We start from the raw sequence: 20,989 nt of genomic DNA on the forward strand, positions 1-20,989 counted from the left end.
GATGTCTGTCCCCCACACACACTATTATATCCCCCCTCTAGCACGGACACTTCCTGCCCACCACCCGCCCACTACACTACACTCGCCCCCGGCAGGGCAACAACTGGCAAGCGAACGCAACACCACCGCTCCGAAACACCTGAGGAACTCACCAGTTCCGGCACACGCGGCAATGCCACCGCCTCCGGCATCTCTGGCACGACGGCGCGTGTCGCGCACCTGCGCTGCGCGAGTATCTTATTCGGCTGGGCACCGAACCGGGTCCCGGGACCCACCGGGTACGATCGCCGTTATCCTGCCCGAGGTCAGACCTCGAATGCTTAAGCAGGTCGCACCAATTAAGCGCCCTCCGGGCTTGACCTAGATGCCAACTGTGTGGACCCGCGGTCCACCCAAGGACCCAAGCCGTCCGAACTGGTGCAAGTACTAGCGTTCCTTGTTCTTTCTTGTAGTTTTTTTTCTGTTTTCTTCTTCATGGTGCGTTATGTGTTTCGTACCCCTCTCCCACCGAGATGCCGTCGAACCGAAATCGACACACCAGCGCACAGCAGTTTCGGCTTGCAAAGTGCTTCTCGCTTACACCGGCACAACGGCATACCAGAGACATGGTGATTTTCTTTCTCTCTCTCTCTCCCTCTGCTGTGTGTGTGTGTCTGTATGTGAGGAGCAGAAGAAAAAGTGGCAGAAATGGCAAACTAGTCGATTGCGTGCGGTGCCCTAATAAGCCGCCCGATTGGTACCAAACGCAAAAGCACCCACTGTACACCCGAAGGAGGGATTCGTATAAATATACTCCCCAAAAACGTGTGTATATTAATTAGATGAATTCATTAAGATTATAGCAGCGGGCCCAAAGTAGGCCAATCTTGGCAACCAGGTCCAGCAGCAGCTGCTTCGGGGCCACTCGGTTTACCGGCAGCCCGATATGCCGCCGGTACGCTCGCAGATAAAGTACTGCTCCTTCCAGCAGTTGGCCACCGTCCAGATCCACGAGAAGGGTGCCGGTGTTGGTGAGGCGGACGGTGGTAGCTCCTGCCGTTGCTGCAGCTCCTCCACAACGTCGGCAGTGCGTGACATCGAAACGCACCGGACCTTGAACGCATCCATCTCGGCCGCCTGCTCCCGGCGGTGCAGCTCGTCGCGCCAGTTGGTCCATCCGATGGCGATGGGACGGCCCGTCAGATGCCAGTGGAAGTTGTCGCCGTCCGCCAGATCGTTCGCACCGCACCAGTATGGCTGGTCGCGTGCATAGTGGCCCGCATCGTCCAACAGCCGGTCGATCGCTTGCTGCTTCTGCTCCGTCGCTATCGTCACCAGCGACCGTCCCAAATAGTGACAATATTCTACCGCCTTGAACCAATTTGCCTAACACAAGCGCACGTAACAGTGACACACTCACCGGTCGGAATGTATAAAATGATTTTGGGTGCTCCTTACCTTAAAGTTGGGAACGACAAATGCGGCATCGGCGGCACACTCCGGAACGTGCTGGTACGGTGTAACAATCGAGCAAACCGGATGCAACAGCACCAGCATCAATATCCGTGTGTACTGCATCGCCAGGTGCAATGCAACTGGTCGCGCACTGTATGAAGCGCACGCTGTACGATTCCAATACTCCACCACCCGGAAGCGGGATAACATCGGTCGCTCATTAAATAAAGTCATTACGGTTCAGTGCGCTGTCGCAACATGTACGCAAGATTGCTATAAAGTGATGTGAATGTGCTGAAGCGTGCTTCAAAATACTGCCATACCAGCAGCAGTAGCTTGATTATTTGTTTATTACCTTTGTCCTCCAGAGCATGCTTTTTTTTGCTAAAACTTTTTGCTAATTCCTGCAATACAAGTAATTCAACTAGGCCAGATAAGACTTGTAGAAGTCTTCAACCTGATTGTGTAGGTTTGACGTACAGATCTCATTTTAATAACTCTAACCATCTCAACCCTGTTTCAGATCATGAATCCAGAATACTCTTCTATAGATTTGGGACCACTGAAATACAGCGGCGGAGTAGGGCGGTCGCCTAGGTTCTCGCCGTTTTGGAGACCCCAAGAAATGTGTGTAATAGTAAAAGGTGTAAGGCCCCCTCTCCAAAGATGATGATTCAAAGTGAGTTCAGGAACCCCTTCTTACTGCGCCTTTAGCTTTGCCTCATTTCAAGGGCCTCAATGCCCCCCAAATTCATCTTTTTTTTTTTAATTAGAGGCCCCATTTATAATTCCGCCCTGGGCCTCCAAGGGGATTGATCCTCCACTGAATTTAACAGCAGAGTTAATTTATATCACAAGATCTAATTAAAAAGGTACAAAAATAGATCGAAAATATCCTTGGATTCTATATATCCTTGGTTATATAAAACATTTGTTTCTATTTGACTTGCTATATCGGCCCGGTTACACGGCTACGCAAACGAAGTATGCAATATACTCAAACTCCTGCTTCTTTATCGGCACGACATTCTCAGGATGTTGAGCCCTACCATTTCTGGCTTTTTTTTTTAATCATAAAATCATATCGTAATCATTAGAACTCTCTCTTCTGTTTGATATTACAACCTCATGGTTCTTGGAATACCATTTCTGTCTTTCTTCATTATTACTTATTCGAAGTTGGATTGTAGGTCCCGCTTATGGACCTAATATTTTCGGAAAACTGGAGCGAAATACATTCAAATCCATGAGAAATTGTTGAAAAACTGTATGATCTCTCCGTGTAGAATACTACATTGTTGTAATCCCGGAAACATTTGCAACGTTGTTAGACTGAAATTGTTCTAAAATGCATACGATTTAATAAGATCCTTACCGCGAAATCGTCGATTTTAACTAAAACAATAACATGAAAAAAGAAACTTAAAGAAATCAAGTATGCATTGATATAAAAACGATGTGTTTAGTGAAGAACCTATCATACAAGTCTTGTTGACGATATCGTGCGTGCTGAAAATGGTCTCTTTTTTGTTGCATTGAAAACTCGGTTTGTTTAATAAAAATTAGTCCAGAAATTCCTGGATTTCTTGACGCACGGACAACCGACCTAAAATTGGAGCATCAAACATTAATTCACAAAATTCACATTAATAGGTGCAGGGCCACGAGAGTTGACAAAATGCTGACAAATTTATAAAGTAACAAAATCAGCTGGTCAACTGCGAGAAACCACCGCACAATTGCCGCGCACCAGGAGAGCATGTTATTCAAGAGGTGACACCTGCAGCGTGGAATAAATTTGTTCATCACTATTGCATTGCATACCATCAAATCCGTGAGAGCGATCGCTATTGCAAGTGAGATAGATGACACACATTCGTTCCATAAGGTTCTCCATGTACTGATAAGCACGCACACGATAATAGCATACAGGAGTAGTACCGTTTTGGCAGAACTATGACAGGGTGGTTATTACAATCCGTTATTAGCTAACTATTTTATTATCTTATTTGTTACGTTTTTAATAATACTAGTAAAGGAATACAAGTTTTATTGGCTAATAACAACACTAAAGAGCGGATGATTTTTTATCTTCAACAATGTAGACCCCACATGATCGTGATCTTTCTTACTTATACTTAATGTTTAGTTATAAAAATAAAACAAAAATATGTTAAAAAATGACAAATTTTCTTTTGCACGATTTTTCAGACCGTTCATTGTAGAGACAATTTTCAAAACAGTATCTTAAAATTTAAATAAAACCACACGAATAGAACCACATACATTACCGGCGTTCATTAATCAATTTACCGGCAGCTAATAACAACCGCATGATAGTTTACAAACATGCAACAAATAATACCATTAGTTTCACTCAATTTCGCTAAAGTCTCACTTAAAATCCCCACAAAATTATAATGCAAATTTTTGAAATCGTGCTAACATTTGTTTCCAATCACCCTGTAGTCGATGATCATCCGGTTAAATATCACCTCCTGATTTGGATGGTCTCCTGTTACACGAAACGCAGCATTGGTGCAAATTGTGCATGCGTGACTCTCAAACTACCCGTCGGCAGATGCGAAATTCCATTCAAACGAACCGATTTTCGATTTCGGATGCTAGGAGGACATGTGTTTTAGGAGGTGACATCAATTCCCCTCCAGTGTGCGTATAGCTGTTCCGCTTTCGCATGTTATCATTGCGCGTGACAAACGATCTTCTAATACATTGGCTAACACCACGGAAAATAATTCTCCAACCAACAAATCATCACTCAAATGAAAAATCCTTCAAAACATCATTTCTGCTACAGTAATTAAAATGGTGTTGTTCCATGAATGATTCCAGACTTCCCGCTCCACGAAGTCTGTTTTTTTTGTCCCGTTTTTATTTATTCTTACATTTTTTGAAAGCTAATATTTTGTCGACAATTGTTTATCCAATCTGTACCATTTAACTGCAGGCGTGCCATTGCAGGTTTTCTTACATTTTATTATTCGTAGCGGAACTCTCTGCTACTGGGGAACGGCCCGGATAGGATTTTGTTTTGGTCCGGTCGTGTGGGACAGGCGCCGCTACCGAGTACACCACCGGACCACCATTTTTTCTTCTTATTTAACATGATTTCTTATACATTCACACAACATGCGTAGCTTTTGTCATTCCTTCGCCGACTTAAAGGACGTCAAAGGCCGCATCCGTCTGACGGGTCGTATGTTTAACATGTGTGATCTACAAATTATTCTTACGTTTCCTGGAGGATGCTTTTTCCTTCACTTCTTCCTGACCATTCTGTTCCTCAGTTGTATTTTCCTGAATAGATTTATCCTTTCGTTTCTTGGAGGATACTTTTTCCTTCATTTCTTCCTGACCATTCTGTTCCTCAGTTGTATTTTCCTGAATAGATTTATCCTTTCGTTTCTTGGAGGATACTTTTTCCTTTGCTTCTTCTTGATCATTCTGTTTCTCAGTAGTATTTTCCTCAGTAGATTTATGCTTTCGTTTCTTAGAGGATGCTTTTTCCTTCACTTCTTCCTGACCATTCTGTTCCTCAGTTGTATTTTCCTGAATAGATTTATCCTTTCGTTTCTTGGAGGATGCTTTTCCCTTCACTTCTTCCTGACCATTCTGTTCCTCAGTTGTATTTTCCTGAATAGATTTATCCTTTCGTTTCTTGGAGGATACTTTTTCCTTTGCTTCTTCTTGATCATTCTGTTTCTCAGTAGTATTTTCCTCAGTAGATTTATGCTTTCGTTTCTTAGAGGATGCTTTTTCTTTCACTTCTTCCTGGCCATTCTGTTCCTCACTTGTACTTTCCTGAATAGATTTATCCTTTCGTTTCTTAGAGGATGCTTTTTCCTTCACTTCTTCCTGACCATTCTGTTCCTCAATTGTATTTTCCTGAATAGATTTATCCTTTCGTTTCTTAGAGGATGCTTTTTCCTTTGCTTCTTCTTGATCATTCTGTTCCTCAGTAGATTTATCCTTTCGTTTCTTAGAGGATGCTTTTTCCTTCACTTCTTCCTGACCATTCTGTTCCTCAGTTGTATTTTCCTGAATAGATTTATCCTTTCGTTTCTTGGAGGATAATTTTTCTTTTGCTTCTTCTTGATCATTCTGTCCCTCAATTGTATCTTCCTCCGTAGATTTAATCTTTCGTTTCTTAGAGGATGCTTTTTCATGAACTTCTTCCAGATCATTCTGTTCTTCAACTGTATTATTCTTGGGACATTTTTTCGTATGCTGCTTGGAGGTTAACTCATCCTTTACACTTTGTTCCACTGCCGTAACAAAGTCTTCTTGCTGATTCACTCCTTCCATTGTGCAATGTTTTTCTTTCCCTTGGCGACTCAACTTTTTCGCGACAAGCTCGTAACTTAGCTTCTGCTTTTCGTGCGCCAAATACACCTCATTCTCGACTCCTTCCGGGCATCGTTCAAAGACGGCTACAAACATTCCAATCGTGAGATCGTCCACCGTCTTCGCGTACAGGCAGAGTTCACCGATGCCGGGATATTCCGATGAGCCAACGTTCAGCCACTCCTTGCCGAGTTCCTTCCGCGCGTCGAGCAGCCGATAGTGACCATTGTGGCGTAGCACACCTTGCACCACACCTTCGTTTTCCTCCGCGTGCACCGAACAGGTCGAGTACACGATGCGACGCACATTCGGGAACGCATTCATCGCGTGCGATAGCAGCTTGTACTGCAAACCGGCCAACCTGTACAACCGTTTCTCATCGATTGGTTCCGGTACCAGCTGACGCTGCAGCATCCCGGAACCGGAACAGCTCGGATCGAGCAGCACATACTCGACGCCTGGGACCTGTTCATCCGTAACCTCGAGACAATCGCTATGAATCGTTCTTATCATGCCAAAGGGACCAGCGTACTCGCACAGCACCGAGTACCGGTTTGCATCTTGCTCGACCGCGTATATCCGACCCTTGTTCTTCATCAAACAGGCCAGATGCGTTGCCTTTAGCCCGGGTGCAGAACACATATCCAGCACGACCGACTTTTTGGGCGGTTTTAGCAGATACGTCGGAAGAAGGCAAGCCTGCAACGGGAAAATGGACGTCAGTAAATGATGAACGTTGCTGGGAAAATACACCTGCAGTAGTACATGCCTTGTTTTGCAGTAGAAACCTGTCCTGAAGATGCTGTGCCCGTGCCCAGAACGATTTCGCACTGTGCGGGAACACCAGCATATCGGGAAAATGAAAATCTACCATGTACTCCGAATCGTCAAGCCGTTTGACGCGCTCCAGAAATGACCGGTAGTCGGTGAAATTTTCTTCCACCAGCATCCATTCTTCCTCAGCGAGCAAACGCTTTGCACCCTCCAAATTCAGCTGGTTCGTGTTGAGGCGTACGAAACGCGGTTCTGTTGGCAAGGGGAAAGAACAAAACAAAAATACTCAAACTGGCGGTCGAAAGAAAAAGGGTGTTCTTGAAAATGCTACATAAATTATAAATGAAAGAAATGGTAAATAGATTTGACGGGAAAATTAGTTACAAATACTCCTGCAAAGAGATGTTTATTTTCCTATAATACTAGCGGTGTGGACAATGCTTGGGGTTTTTTTTGTGTTTTAGCTAGATTTTCGTCTCGATCGCTCACGATCTTCCTCCTCTACCTCACGAAAGCCTCGGAATGCGTAAAGCATGATAATGACATTGACCGTCATTACTGCGGCTAGCACCGACCCGCACGTGTTGTGGAAACCCACGATTTGAAAGTGTTCCGCCAGCACGTGCCTCGTGCCGTAGAACGCACCGAACGGCAACGTAAACATAGCAAAGCTGTAGACGAGCAGCCACAGGATGGCAAATGCGGCCTGTCGCGAATGAAACGGTATCGTGTATGGGTCTTCCTCCTCCTGCGCACTAACGGCCACCGACCCGGGCTCGCTAGGTACCGTCTCACCCGTAACCCGACCAGGCCGATGGTTGTCGAACGGATGGTTAGCGGCCTTCTTTCGACGACCCATCCTGCACGGAAGAAAAGAAAGGTGGAAACAAATTCTTAACCCACGGATGAGAGAGCTTCCCTGCCTACCTTTCACGAGTCCCGCAGCCGATTGCTTTGCCTCTATATCCTTCAACAGCGTGCGCAACTGTGTCTCGTACCGCTTTACACATTCTACCGGCAATGAGTTACCGAGCAATTTGCCACTGCCGAACAGCAGCTCAGAAATCAAAACTTTCGCCAGCCACTCATTCAACCGCGGTTCTACCGTGGCGAGATCTAGCTGCTTGTAGATTGCATCAATTATCGGCATATTGCTGAGCGCCCGGCCTACCAACGTTCGGCCCAGACGGAAATGTTTGTCCTGCTCAATCAGCGGCTGGATGTTACGCTTTTCCACTACAGCAAGCCGCACATACTTGGACGCGTTGCGATAGTTGGTCGGGACGGGTATTTTGGGCTCACGGTTTTTGGGCGCAGCGTTCACCTTCTTTGGATCTACATGATTATACCGCTCCTTTTTCTTTGGGTCTTCAAGATTCTTCCCCTGCTCCGTATTTGGTTCTGCATGATTCTGCCGCTCAAACTTTGTCACACTTTCGATTTTTTGCATCGCTGTGACTGATTTTTTGTATTTGTCTCAATTGTCTGATTTCTTCTCGAATGCTCCTTTCTTGTGTTGTTTAGCACGATGGTTCATTGGGTTCTCTAACGATGGTGCCGTATCCAGGGTGTGCCGTGCGTATGTCGTCTGTACACCAATCCAGCTCATTGCGCCATACTCACCTATGAATGCCGATGGATTATTGTTTTTAGTCGCGAAATCCGCGAATGGTTTACAGGACCGAATCGTTTAATCAAGTTCCAGTACCACGTGAAGCGGCTGTACCAATTTGACGTTTCGAAGCAGTACGGTTTGGTAGCATTTGTTTATATTTATACGAAAAGTGAACGTGTGCTTCAACAAAGCCCAAGCTGTACAAAATCAAGGTGAATATAATTTAGAAAGAATGATTGTTTATACAAACCGAAACTCCGATTATCCGTGTTTAACCCGGATTAGCGAATAGCCCGCATCTGTTTTTTGTTGATAAAAATTTACAGTGGAGCGCCGATTATCCGTACTTATCGGAACTAGTCGGTTGCATGATAATTGAATAACGCGGATAATAGACAATTCTCCTTTTTATAATAAATTTAGCTTTTTATTGTTGTAAAATAAATTGTAGTTATTTTCATTTTGAATTTGAGCTCATCACACTAAACGTTAAACATTAGTGATTGCTTAATCGGCTGTTAGTAGTGCTTGGGCCAATACTGAAATGCTTATTTTAGAAGCAAAATTATGGTAAAGCTTAAACTCATAACAGATAGTTAGGAGATAGCAAAAAGCGAAACTATTTATCATACTTTGGAGACCATGGAAATTACCATGGTTTACCATCGTATGAATCATTCGAATTTCCATACAATAAGTAACGGCCGTACGGGGTCAAAACGAAAATTTCCTTTTTGGATTCATCTAAATTATTACCAGAATCCAACGATTCCTTGTCGTTTCCTGTTTCGGCATTGTTTTTCTTTTCGACACTGACTGTTTCCTTTTGCGGCTCTATGTTTCCTTGTCCAAGTAGCTCCAGTAAGCCATTCGATCTGAGGACGCTTTCGTCATTGCTACAAACCGGGCCGTCATATGTTTCAACATCCGCCGGCAGCATGTCAGTATAATCCGTAGCATACGATGCGATCGACAGTCGATCAAAGGACAAATCATCGTAACTATCCGCATCGTCGTCTTCTTCCACCTTACTTGTTGACGGTTGTGTCATAACCACCATTGAAGGCATATGCTTACCAGCAATTAAATCGATGCCTAGAGACTTACAGCACGTTTTGGAAATGGTGTATGACCAGCGTATGCATTGGGACAACGCACAGTGTATCAACAACTCATTTGATTCGTGATAATCGCAGCTGATGCCCGTTGTGTAGCTGAAACAATCCACATCCAGCATTTGTTGCGCCTTATGTGCGGATGATGGAATCTCCTCGTCTTTATCATAAGCTTCCACGGCAAGTTGCAGCTGATGGAACAGTTCCGGGAGGGAGCATACGTATAGCATTCCCTCTGCGGTAAGATTCCCCAATATGGCTTTAAGCATATTTTCCACCATTGGCACCTCCTGCCTTTCCGTGAATAGCAGCAATGGAGTGTTCTTTTCCATTTTCAAGAAGTTAACTAACCTCTTCGCTATTTCATCATAATCTGTCAAGCCCAACGCGTTTGGAGGGATCGGCAGTTCATGGCTATTTTTCGAATGACTCTGCGCCTGATAGGCTAAACCAGTCGGAATTTTTCCAGGATTGATATGCATGTGAAGTTGCTTCTGAACACCGCCTTGCAGACTGTATTTTATTACACCTAGCTCGGCCGGTAAATAATCACTGTCAATCGTACGGCAAAAGTATGCCATCGAAATTATGTAAAAATCTTCCTTCTTGAGATCTGCAAAGATATAGACACATTATTTTAGGTTCAGAATCATCTGGTAACATTTTTAGATTGTCTTACCGTCTTTAATCTTAGCGCAGGCTTTGGTAATCAAATTGTTCTTCAGTTCTGCAAGTTGTTCCCTTAACCGTACCTTTTGTAGATGCTGTTCAACAAGGTTGTTTCGCGTTTTTGATTTAAATTGCTTTAATTTCCTTTCCAAGTGCGTCGTCGGTTTCTTGTCCATTTTTTCTAATATTAAAAAGCTGCTAATGTTCTACAGAAAAACACTTCAGGTTAGCCGGCAAGAGCAATCGGGATAACAACAAGAACGCTACGTGTTTGACAAGCAAACTGAGGTGTATAAAAATATGCAGGGGTTGACTGCTTCGTTTAACGAAATTCAGGAAAACGAAATTTTGTGGTATGTATATTTTGTATTCTTTCCCAATATTGCCTGCTTTGCTGAATAAGTTAAGTGCAGAGAGAAGAATTAAACTATGTAAATATGAAATGGTGGCATGGTGAGGGATTTTTAGCAATGGCAAAATCGTCGGCGACGGAGCAGTGAAAACAGCCATACGCGGAAATTCGAGATACATTCAACCCCTGCATATCATCATACCACCGAATTGGCAAAATCAAAGTAGGCATGTTTTGTGGTTTCGTTTACTCATTTTCAACCAAAATCTGCAGCTGAGATCGTACGGCCATCTAGTGCACAACAAAAACCTAGTTTCGCGCAAATTGTGGAGAGTTCGCGCCTTGAAACTGCTACTGAAACTGAATTTGTGAATCCACCAAATATACCGCAGCAAAACTGAAAATGCCGAAACGGAATGGATTCATGTGCTTTGCACATGAGTTCGAAAAAACCGAAAAGGCGAGAGGGCGCAGATTTCGGTGTTTTAAAGAAATTATACCTATTGCTGGCAGAATATGGGAGGTAAAATAAACCACCGAATACATTTCCCTAACGGTTGCAGGTTTTCATAACTAACACAACCCTTTTCTTTGTAGGGTATGGGACCCAGACAACGCGAACCATACATTAGAATGGCTGAACAAAGACCGAATGAAGCACGAACAGCGAAGGTGCACGAGGCTAGTTCATCGCACAGGATAGTCACGGAAGAACCAATTGACGAACGCATCATAAAATCGAAGCATATAATAACATCAATACAAAACCGGCTAGACCAAGCAGCGTTGGGAGAAGAAGGTAGGGTAATTGAAATTTGTTTCCCGTGGTTGACAGAAAGCTTTCCCAGTGCTTGGCATCTAATATGGCCATCTCTTTGTAGGACTCGATAAGGAAGAGTTTTATGCTATCTCAATGAAATACTTTTGCCGCCGGTTTGATGGTGGTTACGTTCCGGCAGAGCTTGGTGTGGCAAAATTCAGCATTGAAGATGGTGTAAAGGACCAGCTGCACATGCATATCAATCCCGTCAGCATTCCGATAGGTATGGCATACGAGGCACAGCAGCATGCCAATACCCACGGGTTGCTGCTCCCGCCACACGCGTTGGGTGAAACAAACATGGATGAAATAGCGCAGAAGTTGCTTACCTTCCTGGATGTGAAACAGGAAATTCCACCGCTGTTCACCGATGCGAAGAACATACCGCAGGTGGAACAAATGCTCGGCGAAATTTTGGGGTATCATATCAATGGGAAGACGTTGTATATTGGCTCCATGGCTGAGTTGTTGTTTCAGCTAAAACAAGCTGCGGAATATCACATGATGAGTTTGAAGGTCTTTCCCTCAGTCACAAAAGCGCAGCAGTTCTTAGATGACACTACTTTAATCTCCACGACGGGCATTAGCTGTGAATATCATGAGTCTCTCGAGTTTGTAGCGGAGTGTGCATTGTCCGAATGTTTGTGTTGGTCGTACACAGCTACGCTGAGTTGCTGCCTGGAAATGATTGTCGAGCCACTCCCAGGCAAGCATTACCCGTACCATTTGGAGCGGATGCGGCTTGATATGTTGCGACATGAGTTAGCTGTAATGGATGAGCAGCAGATACAATCGCGGAAGAAGGAATCTGACTATAGCGAACCGGCAAACAAGCGCCCGCGGATCAGCAATCAGCAATAGCAATATATATTATCAGGAAGCTGCGACCCAACGCGTCGATCAGCTGACGCCGCAATCTTTGGAGGAACGGACGCACTTCCGATGTCCGATCGAGCCCGAAATGTCGTACATGGATTTACGTGTGGGAGACACCGGTCGTCGTACGTTTGGCCGACACCATACCCATTAACCATACGAAAAGTACGGACGACGTGGACGGAAAAGCTCATTTATGTGCTTCCATTTTAGTCATTTAATTACTTTTCGCGCCTTGCATAACTTATTTTAGTACGTACTGAACCGTTGACGCTACTTATTGTATTTTATTTACAGCAGAGTTGATCTGTAATATAATTGTTTGTGCCAAATAAACGCGAAACCTCGCCGTGGTAACTTTGGACTGAAAGAGATAGTATTTAATCATTCCAATTGACAAACAGATTATATGAATATTATAATAAAGAGCGATGACAAAATTATCCTCATCGAGGATTTCTTGCATCTTTGGCGCCTTCATTAGTAGTCGGGACGGACTCATTTTTACGTTCCAAGGCTCACATAACAGTTCCGGCAGGGAGCAAACGTACGCTGTTTTACCCTCGGGATGATTTTCCAGAATTTTACTACGCATTCGCTTCCGTAAATAGCAGCCGATCCTTCTCTTGCGCTGCAATAAACTTCAGTATTTTCTACGTTATTTCATTGTAATCCTTTATTCCCAGCGCTTCCGTTGGTATCGGCTATTCATGTGTTCGTTTCGAATGTAGTATAGCCCCGTGTTCATCGCAGAGATTGATTGCACCGGTATTTATTTATTTATTTTACTGGTACACCGGTAAAACGTTTGATATAAGAAGTAGAACCATAACGTTACAAAAAACACATAACGTTACGATACAAAACCAGATCCAACCCATCAATATCGAGAAACAGAACGTATTTAAGTCATACACTAACGAAAACCCTGACCCTGACCTGTATGTACAAACGAATATTACGATGAGGAAAGTCGGATATCACCTACGAGGAAAGAAACTATACAACATTGCATTTAGTTTTGCTTTATTATCAAACGTATAATTTGTGGTTCAAACACATACGAAAAATTGAAACGAACTACGTAACTCTCGCGGTTAACATCATTCATAGATGTTGCTGGCTGCTTCTTTTAACATTAGTCTACCAGCTGCAGTAACTACTATTTAACGCCACCATAATAGTAGGTATTTAAGTCGCGGCTCTAAAAGACTTAAAGCCACAAAGATAAGACAGTCACATTCTATCAGTCATAAGAAATGATAGAATTGGAATATAAAAGATAATAGAAGATTCAATAGTTTAAACGATGCCTAGCTCAGTTCCAGCGCGTTTTGGATTGTGGTTGGTTTGGTTTGGTTGGTTTTGCTGGCAAACTAAACATACCGCGACCCCGGCCTGTCATTGGTGCAACTTAGATTATACTTCAACATTTGAACCAACACCATCTTCCTATGGCTTGTCCGACGGTGCATCATTAGGTAGAACTACCTCTTGTACATTATTCATCAATGTTATAACACACTTGAGTAATTCTGACTTGGCATCGGTACATATGTCTCTCAGCTTCTTCTCGTGGTCATATCTTGTCGATGGATTCAACCATACCCACTGAGCCCTTGCAGACGTAGATTGGGTTTCTGCCGAATTGCATATTCTTTCAATCTGTTTACGGGTGTCTTCCAGAATTTGAGCAAATGAGCGATTATACTTCTCCGGGCTCACCATAAAATAGGAATCGGTTTTAGCTGTCGCATTAGATAGAACTTCTTGTACATTATTCATCAAAGTTGTAACACACTTGACAAATTCTAACTTTGCATCGATGCATATGTCTTCCAGCTTCTTCTGCTTCGCCACTAACTTCGGATCCCTAGATGGATTCGTCGATGAGGATGGTTCTTCTGCCTGATTCAATGATTTTTCACCCGGGTTCGGCAGGATTGCTGACTTAGCGTCAGTACTTGAGCACCCTGGGATATGCTTGCCGGGAATACAGTCTATGCCCATTTCAAGGCAGCAATACTTAGATATGGTGTATGCCCAACGAGTTGCCTGCGACAAGGCACAGTGCTGCAAATTATATTCGCCCTCGTGGTAATCGCAGCTAATGCCTTTTGTAAAGACAAAGCAATCCATCTGCAGTATATACTGTGCCGTTAGGGCAGATGGGAAGGTTGATTTAGTCATAAAACGCAGCTCTGCAGCTTGTTTCAGGTTAAAAAACAGCTCCGGCAGTGGACACACGTACAGCTGCTCGTCCTTGATGTGGCCCTTTAATATACCGCGCAGCATGCTTTCTACACTTGGCAACGAATTCTCATCCGTGTATAACTGCAGAATGTTGTCTTTTGCTGCCAAAAAGCTAAGCAAGACTTCTGAGACTTCATCATTGCTGCTTGTTCCCCATGCGTTTGATGGTATTGGGAGCTTGTGCGTCTTCTCTGTGTGGCAATGAACCGAGTATGCTGCGCCGAGTGGAATTTCCCCGGGATTTATATAAAGATGCTTCCTGTCCTTTACACCATCCTGCAGACTATATTTCACCATGCCCAGCTCAGCCGGAAGGTAGACGCCTTTAAGGGTACATCCAAAATACGTCATTGAAATGATGTAAAACTCTTCCTTTTCAAGGGCTGGCAATGAAATGATAGGTTACGATTAGCACGTAAGCCGTTGATGAAATTTGCATTCGTTGCAATCGATTTACCTTTCACGGCCTCAGATCTCTTCACCCGTTCGGCGATGAGATGCTTTTTCCGCTCGGTCATAGCTTCCTTTTCGTGTAATTTTTCGTCGATCAAAGACATTGGAATTCCCAAACTGTTTAGGGGACCCCCACCGCCTGAGTTTGATATACCGTTCGCTGCCTGTGCCTGCTGAACGTAAGGCTCTCGTTGCACACCGTCCATTTTCTAAAATGAACATGAATATTATTGTCTTGCGAAGCTCTGCGTAACTGGAATTGTACAGCTGGTTTGATTTACCTCCCATTCTTTACCCGCATGATGTGCCACTGCGACCATATTAGGGAATTTCAATCCTTTTCCATTTTCCCGTTTTTTAAACTCGATCATGAAGTAATAGAATGCACTTTTCTTCGGCATTTTTAGTGATTTTGGTTTACAGACATGACACACACGATCGAAAAACACTTGGTGAAATAATGCTACTATACCGTTGGATACAAATGCGACATTGCCGTGTTGACAGTTTCACTTGACAATGCAATGAGTGCTATAAAAATTTGCAGGGTTCGATATACAGTCAGTACCCGAGATACGCTAATATAGCGGGCCGCTATAATCCGGGAAATATCCGCGTAAGTCGAATCCTGGCGCAATTTCGTTTATACTTCAAAGTAACAGAGTCGACTTCCTTCTCTGAACTTAATTTTTTCACCGAATCAGGCGATTTTAAGTAAGAATACATTAGAATAAGTTAGAAAGAAATGTTTCATGTGACAAAAAACGTTATTTTCGACCAATTTTCATCTTTTTGCTTAGATTTTGTGCTATAAACTAGCTCATCTGTCAAATTAAAAAAAAAACAGCGTATCTCCGAATCCGCGTATAAGAGGATCCGCGTATCTCGGGGACTGCCTGTAATTCGAATTTTCTTCTTCTTCTTCTTCTTCTTCTTCTTAGACGAGGTATTGCCCCGGTACCACTTAGGAATCCAGCTTCCTGTGCCTTCCGTAGCTACTCCGTGGTTGTGGATTGTTACCACTGATTGTTCCCAGTGATTTATGGAACGGCTACTAGGGCCATATGTCCTAACTTTCTATGATTTGTACAGTTGCTCTGTGTAGATTCCCGTTGGTGAATTGGGGTGTTATTTGTGTATTTCCTAATTCGAATTTCAATTCATTGCGAAATTCGAAATACGAAGTTTTTTCCCGGTTTATAGCTGTCCTTTATAGCAGCGTATCTTGGGAACTTCCTGTAATACGGCTGACCAACGCATTTGGCTTGTCAAATTTGACGTTTTCCAAACTGATCCACAATCGTTTTCCAGGAATACTTCCATCGCCATGTTTCGTGAATTAGTTGTAGATGGATAAAATTATTGAGGTTTTTAATTTAAATGTGTTAGTATAAATTCGTAAGGTGTTTGACAAAACTTTGTGCCGTAATTTAAAAAAAAACTCTAGAAATGCCGAAAACAAACGCATTTTATCATTTTATGATCCAGTACAAATTGCGTGAAGAGAACAAAGGGCGAATATTTAGTACGCTGGATGAAGTTTCGCCGCTAGCGCTCGTAGAATGGGAGGTAAATCAAATCAGAAATATAATTCTAGTTAAGCAGATGGCATTTTAGCTTACACGTAACTTCTCGTTATAGAAAATGGACGGTGTGCAACGAGAGCCTTACGTTCAGCAGGCACAGGCAGCGAACGGTAAATCAAACTCAGGCGGTGGGGGTCCCCTAAACAGTTTGGGAATTCCAATGTCTTTGATCGACGAAAAATTACACGAAAAGGAAGCTATGACCGAGCGGAAAAAGCATCTCATCGCCGAACGGGTGAAGAGATCTGAGGCCGTGAAAGGTAAATCGATTACAATGAATGCGAATTTCATCAACGGCTTACGTGCTAATCGTAACCTATCATTTCATTGCCAGCCCTTGAAAAGGAAGAGTTTTACATCATTTCAATGACGTATTTTGGATGTACCCTTAAAGGCGTCTACCTTCCGGCTGAGCTGGGCATGGTGAAATATAGTCTGCAGGATGGTGTAAAGGACAGGAAGCATCTTTATATAAATCCCGGGGAAATTCCACTCGGCGCAGCATACTCGGTTCATTGCCACACAGAGAAGACGCACAAGCTCCCAATACCACCAAACGCATGGGGAACAAGCAGCAATGATGAAGTCTCAGAAGTCTTGCTTAGCTTTTTGGCAGCAAAAGACAACATTCTGCAGTTATACACGGATGAGAATTCGTTGCCAAGTGTAGAAAGCATGCTGCGCGGTATATTAAAGGGCCACATCAAGGACGAGCAGCTGTACGTGTGTCCACTGCCGGAGCTGTTTTTTAACCTGAAACAAGCTGCAGAGCGGCGCTTTATGACTAAATTAACCTTCCCATCTGCCGAAATGGCACAGTATATACTGCAGATGGATTGCTTTGTCTTCACAAAAGGCATTAGCTGCGATTACCACGAGGGCGAATATAATTTGCAGCACTGTGCCTTGTCGCAGGCGACTCGTTGGGCATACACCATATCTAAGTATTGCTGCCTTGAAATGGGCATAGACTGTATTCCCGGCAAGCATATCCCAGGGTGCTCAAGTACTGACGCTAAGTCAGCAATCCTGCCGAACCCGGGTGAAAAATCATTGAATCAGGCAGAAGAACCATCCTCATCGACGAATCCATCTAGCGATCCGAAGTTAGTGGTGAAGCAGAAGAAGCTGGTAGACATATGCACCGATGCCAAGTTAGAATTTGTCAAGTGTGTTACAATTTTGATGAAAAATGTACAAGAAGTTCTATCTAATGCTGTGCTTACGACAGCTAAACCCGATTCCTATTTGATGGTGAGCCCGGAGGTGTATAATCGCTCATTTGCTAAAATTCTGGAAGACACCCGTAAACAGATTGAAAAAATATGCAATTCGGCAGAAACCCAATCTACGTCTGCAAGGGCTCAGTGGGTATGGTTGAATCCATCGACAAGATATGACCACGAGAAGAAGCTGAGAGACATATGTACCGATGCCAAGTCAGAATTACTCAAGTGTGTTATAACATTGATGAATAATGTACAAGAGGTAGTTCTACCTAATGATGCACCGTCGGACAAGCCATAGGAAGATGGTGTTGGTTCAAATGTTGAAGTATAATCTAAGTTGCACCAATGACAGGCCGGGGTCGCGGTATGTTTAGTTTGCCAGCAAAACCAACCAAACCAAACCAACCACAATCCAAAACGCGCTGGAACTGAGCTAGGCATCGTTTAAACTATTGAATCTTCTATTATCTTTTATATTCCAATTCTATCATTTCTTATGACTGATAGAATGTGACTGTCTTATCTTTGTGGCTTTAAGTCTTTTAGAGCCGCGACTTAAATACCTACTATTATGGTGGCGTTAAATAGTAGTTACTGCAGCTGGTAGACTAATGTTAAAAGAAGCAGCCAGCAACATCTATGAATGATGTTAACCGCGAGAGTTACGTAGTTCGTTTCAATTTTTCGTATGTGTTTGAACCACAAATTATACGTTTGATAATAAAGCAAAACTAAATGCAATGTTGTATAGTTTCTTTCCTCGTAGGTGATATCCGACTTTCCTCATCGTAATATTCGTTTGTACATACAGGTCAGGGTCAGGGTTTTCGTTAGTGTATGACTTAAATACGTTCTGTTTCTCGATATTGATGGGTTGGATCTGGTTTTGTATCGTAACGTTATGTGTTTTTTGTAACGTTATGGTTCTACTTCTTATATCAAACGTTTTACCGGTGTACCAGTAAAATAAATAAATAAATACCGGTGCAATCAATCTCTGCGATGAACACGGGGCTATACTACATTCGAAACGAACACATGAATAGCCGATACCAACGGAAGCGCTGGGAATAAAGGATTACAATGAAATAACGTAGAAAATACTGAAGTTTATTGCAGCGCAAGAGAAGGATCGGCTGCTATTTACGGAAGCGAATGCGTAGTAAAATTCTGGAAAATCATCCCGAGGGTAAAACAGCGTACGTTTGCTCCCTGCCGGAACTGTTATGTGAGCCTTGGAACGTAAAAATGAGTCCGTCCCGACTACTAATGAAGGCGCCAAAGATGCAAGAAATCCTCGATGAGGATAATTTTGTCATCGCTCTTTATTATAATATTCATATAATCTGTTTGTCAATTGGAATGATTAAATACTATCTCTTTCAGTCCAAAGTTACCACGGCGAGGTTTCGCGTTTATTTGGCACAAACAATTATATTACAGATCAACTCTGCTGTAAATAAAATACAATAAGTAGCGTCAACGGTTCAGTACGTACTAAAATAAGTTATGCAAGGCGCGAAAAGTAATTAAATGACTAAAATGGAAGCACATAAATGAGCTTTTCCGTCCACGTCGTCCGTACTTTTCGTATGGTTAATGGGTATGGTGTCGGTCAAACGTACGACGACCGGTGTCTCCCACACGTAAATCGATGTACCCCATTTCGGGCTCGATCGAACATCGGAAGTCCGTCCGTTCCTCCAAAGATTGCGGCGTCAGCTGATCGACGCGCTGATAATATATATTGCTATTGCTGATCTGCGGGCGCTTGTTTGCCGGTTTGCTATGGTCAGACTCCTTCTTCCGCGATTGTATCTGCTGCAGATCCATTATAGCAAACTTCTGACGTAGCATATAAAGCCGCTTGGGGTCCAAATGGTACGGGTAATGCTTGCCTGGGAGTGGCTCGACAATCATTTCCAGGCAGCAACTCAGCGTAGCTGTGTACGACCAACACAAACATTCGGACAATGCACACTCCGCTACAAACTCGAGAGACTCATGATATTCACAGCTAATGCCCGTCGTCAAGATTAAAGTAGTGTCATCTAAGAACTGCTGCGCTTTTGTGACTGAGGGAAAGACCTTCAAACTCATCATGTGATATTCCGCAGCTTGTTTTAGCTGAAACAACAACTCAGCCATGGAGCCAATGTACAACGTCTTCCCATTGATATGATACCCCAAAATTTCGCCGAGCATTTGTTCCACCTGCGGTATGTTCTTCGCATCGGTGAACAGCAGAGGAATTTCCTTTTTCACATCCAGGAAGGTAAGCAACTTCTGCGCTATTTCGTTCATGTTTGTTCCACCCAACGCGTGTGGCGGGAGCGGCAACCCGTGGGTATTGGCATGCTGCTGTGCCTCGTATTGCATACCGATCGGAATGCTGACGGGATTGATATGCATGTGCAGCTGGTCCTTTACACCATCTTCAATGCTGAATTTTGCCACACCAAGCTCTGCCGGAACGTAACCACCATCAAACCGGCGGCAAAAGTATTTCATTGAGATAGCATAAAACTCTTCCTTATCGAGTCCTACAAAGAGATGGCCATATTAGATGCCAAGCACTGGGAAAGCTTTCTGTCAACCACGGGAAACAAATTTCAATTATCCTACCTTCTTCTCCCAACACTACTTGGTCTAGCCGGTTTTGTATTGATATTGTTATATGCTTCGATTTTATGATGCGTTCGTCAATTGGTTCTACCGCGACTATCCTGTGCGATGAACTAGCCTCGTGCACCTTCGCTGTTCGTGCTTCATTCGGTCTTTGTTCAGCCATTCTAATGTATGGTTCGCGTTGTCTGGGTCCCATACCCTACAAAGAAAAGGGTTGTGTTAGTTATGAAAACCTGCAACCGTTAGGGAAATGTATTCGGTGGTTTATTTTACCTCCCATATTCTGCCAGCAATAGGTATAATTTCTTTAAAACACCGAAATCTGCGTCCTTTCGCCTTTTCGGTTTTTTCGAACTCATGTGCAAAGCACATGAATCCATTCCGTTTCGGCATTTTCAGTTTTGTTGCGGTATATTTGGTGGATTCACAAATTCAGTTTCAGTAGCAGTTTCAAGGCGCGAACTCTCCACAATTTGCACGAAACTAGGTTTTTGTTGTGCACTAGATGGCCGTACGATCTCAACTGCGCATTTTGGATGAAAACGAGCAAACGAAACCACAAAACATGCCTACTTTGATTTTGTCCATTGGTTGCTATGACTACATGCAGGGGATGAATGTATGACGCTATGAGTACAGCTACACGATTTGCATTGCCTATCTGGGTAGTAAGTATAAAAAATGTGATATTTCAACCTTAGGGAAGCTTCCCAAGTAGCCAGATTTGTTTTAGCAGCCAATTTGGCAACGCTAAAGATCGATCTTTAAATAGGTCGTTTGCAGTAGATAACCAGCCTTGAAGTATCGCGAACTTTTAAGG

General features: G+C 43.4%; 8 protein-coding genes across 8 annotated transcripts; 2 read left to right on the forward strand and 6 right to left on the reverse strand.

Annotated features, from left to right (window-relative positions):
- Positions 1–909: 909 nt before the first annotated feature.
- LOC128306541 (uncharacterized) lies at positions 910–1,668 on the reverse strand. The gene is made up of 2 exons (XM_053044078.1): positions 1,438–1,668; positions 910–1,365 (listed from the first exon to the last, which is right to left on the reverse strand). The coding sequence occupies exons 1-2, from the start codon at positions 1,666–1,668 to the stop codon at positions 910–912; spliced, it is 687 nt and encodes a 228-aa protein (XP_052900038.1).
- Positions 1,669–4,251: 2,583 nt separating this feature from the next.
- LOC128306380 (uncharacterized) lies at positions 4,252–8,303 on the reverse strand. The gene is made up of 3 exons (XM_053043876.1): positions 7,501–8,303; positions 6,569–6,825; positions 4,252–6,498 (listed from the first exon to the last, which is right to left on the reverse strand). Exons 1-3 carry the CDS (start codon positions 8,021–8,023, stop codon positions 4,672–4,674), a joined length of 2,607 nt encoding a protein of 868 aa, XP_052899836.1. The 5' UTR covers positions 8,024–8,303; the 3' UTR covers positions 4,252–4,671.
- Positions 6,951–8,273, reverse strand: LOC128306381 (uncharacterized). Its single transcript, XM_053043877.1, has 2 exons — positions 8,197–8,273; positions 6,951–7,433 (listed from the first exon to the last, which is right to left on the reverse strand). Exon 2 carries the CDS (start codon positions 7,430–7,432, stop codon positions 7,034–7,036), a length of 399 nt encoding a protein of 132 aa, XP_052899837.1. The 5' UTR covers position 7,433; positions 8,197–8,273; the 3' UTR covers positions 6,951–7,033.
- Positions 8,304–8,640: 337 nt separating the features above from the next.
- Positions 8,641–10,186, reverse strand: LOC128307163 (protein maelstrom homolog). The gene is made up of 2 exons (XM_053044899.1): positions 9,983–10,186; positions 8,641–9,916 (listed from the first exon to the last, which is right to left on the reverse strand). Exons 1-2 carry the CDS (start codon positions 10,146–10,148, stop codon positions 8,838–8,840), a joined length of 1,245 nt encoding a protein of 414 aa, XP_052900859.1. The 5' UTR covers positions 10,149–10,186; the 3' UTR covers positions 8,641–8,837.
- A 446-nt stretch (positions 10,187–10,632) lies between these two features.
- LOC128307188 (protein maelstrom homolog) lies at positions 10,633–12,365 on the forward strand. Its single transcript, XM_053044926.1, has 3 exons — positions 10,633–10,847; positions 10,922–11,123; positions 11,206–12,365. Exons 1-3 carry the CDS (start codon positions 10,728–10,730, stop codon positions 12,003–12,005), a joined length of 1,122 nt encoding a protein of 373 aa, XP_052900886.1. The 5' UTR covers positions 10,633–10,727; the 3' UTR covers positions 12,006–12,365.
- Positions 12,366–12,899: 534 nt separating this feature from the next.
- Positions 12,900–15,184, reverse strand: LOC128307138 (protein maelstrom homolog). The gene is made up of 3 exons (XM_053044870.1): positions 15,008–15,184; positions 14,731–14,935; positions 12,900–14,656 (listed from the first exon to the last, which is right to left on the reverse strand). Exons 1-3 carry the CDS (start codon positions 15,125–15,127, stop codon positions 13,473–13,475), a joined length of 1,509 nt encoding a protein of 502 aa, XP_052900830.1. The 5' UTR covers positions 15,128–15,184; the 3' UTR covers positions 12,900–13,472.
- A 991-nt stretch (positions 15,185–16,175) lies between these two features.
- LOC128307209 (protein maelstrom homolog) lies at positions 16,176–18,412 on the forward strand. Its single transcript, XM_053044956.1, has 3 exons — positions 16,176–16,295; positions 16,368–16,572; positions 16,647–18,412. Exons 1-3 carry the CDS (start codon positions 16,176–16,178, stop codon positions 17,837–17,839), a joined length of 1,518 nt encoding a protein of 505 aa, XP_052900916.1. The 3' UTR covers positions 17,840–18,412.
- Positions 18,413–19,137: 725 nt separating this feature from the next.
- On the reverse strand, positions 19,138–20,052 carry LOC128306543 (protein maelstrom homolog). Its single transcript, XM_053044081.1, has one exon. It carries the CDS (start codon positions 20,050–20,052, stop codon positions 19,138–19,140), a length of 915 nt encoding a protein of 304 aa, XP_052900041.1.
- Between the last annotated feature and the right edge of the window lie 937 nt (positions 20,053–20,989).

Source organism: Anopheles moucheti, chromosome X (assembly GCF_943734755.1).
Source record: "Anopheles moucheti chromosome X, idAnoMoucSN_F20_07, whole genome shotgun sequence".
Lineage (NCBI taxonomy): Eukaryota > Metazoa > Arthropoda > Insecta > Diptera > Culicidae > Anopheles > Anopheles moucheti.

Coding starts and splice junctions, on each gene's coding strand:
- LOC128306541 (XM_053044078.1), bottom strand. CDS start 1,668: ATGACTTTATTTAATGAGCGACCGATGTTATCCCGCTTCCGGGTGGTG. Junction 1,366..1,437: donor TTGTCGTTCCCAACTTTAAG/GTAAGGAGCACC, acceptor CGCTTGTGTTAG/GCAAATTGGTTCAAGGCGGT.
- LOC128306381 (XM_053043877.1), bottom strand. CDS start 7,432: ATGGGTCGTCGAAAGAAGGCCGCTAACCATCCGTTCGACAACCATCGG.
- LOC128306380 (XM_053043876.1), bottom strand. CDS start 8,023: ATGCAAAAAATCGAAAGTGTGACAAAGTTTGAGCGGCAGAATCATGCA. Junction 6,826..7,500: donor GGCTGCGGGACTCGTGAAAG/GTAGGCAGGGAA, acceptor CCTTGCCAACAG/AACCGCGTTTCGTACGCCTC. Junction 6,499..6,568: donor GGTTTCTACTGCAAAACAAG/GCATGTACTACT, acceptor TTCCCGTTGCAG/GCTTGCCTTCTTCCGACGTA.
- LOC128307163 (XM_053044899.1), bottom strand. CDS start 10,148: ATGGACAAGAAACCGACGACGCACTTGGAAAGGAAATTAAAGCAATTT. Junction 9,917..9,982: donor CTGCGCTAAGATTAAAGACG/GTAAGACAATCT, acceptor ATATCTTTGCAG/ATCTCAAGAAGGAAGATTTT.
- LOC128307188 (XM_053044926.1), top strand. CDS start 10,728: ATGCCGAAACGGAATGGATTCATGTGCTTTGCACATGAGTTCGAAAAA. Junction 10,848..10,921: donor TTGCTGGCAGAATATGGGAG/GTAAAATAAACC, acceptor TTTTCTTTGTAG/GGTATGGGACCCAGACAACG. Junction 11,124..11,205: donor AGCAGCGTTGGGAGAAGAAG/GTAGGGTAATTG, acceptor ATCTCTTTGTAG/GACTCGATAAGGAAGAGTTT.
- LOC128307138 (XM_053044870.1), bottom strand. CDS start 15,127: ATGCCGAAGAAAAGTGCATTCTATTACTTCATGATCGAGTTTAAAAAA. Junction 14,936..15,007: donor ATGCGGGTAAAGAATGGGAG/GTAAATCAAACC, acceptor TGTTCATTTTAG/AAAATGGACGGTGTGCAACG. Junction 14,657..14,730: donor GAGATCTGAGGCCGTGAAAG/GTAAATCGATTG, acceptor TTTCATTGCCAG/CCCTTGAAAAGGAAGAGTTT.
- LOC128307209 (XM_053044956.1), top strand. CDS start 16,176: ATGCCGAAAACAAACGCATTTTATCATTTTATGATCCAGTACAAATTG. Junction 16,296..16,367: donor TAGCGCTCGTAGAATGGGAG/GTAAATCAAATC, acceptor TTCTCGTTATAG/AAAATGGACGGTGTGCAACG. Junction 16,573..16,646: donor GAGATCTGAGGCCGTGAAAG/GTAAATCGATTA, acceptor TTTCATTGCCAG/CCCTTGAAAAGGAAGAGTTT.
- LOC128306543 (XM_053044081.1), bottom strand. CDS start 20,052: ATGAAATACTTTTGCCGCCGGTTTGATGGTGGTTACGTTCCGGCAGAG.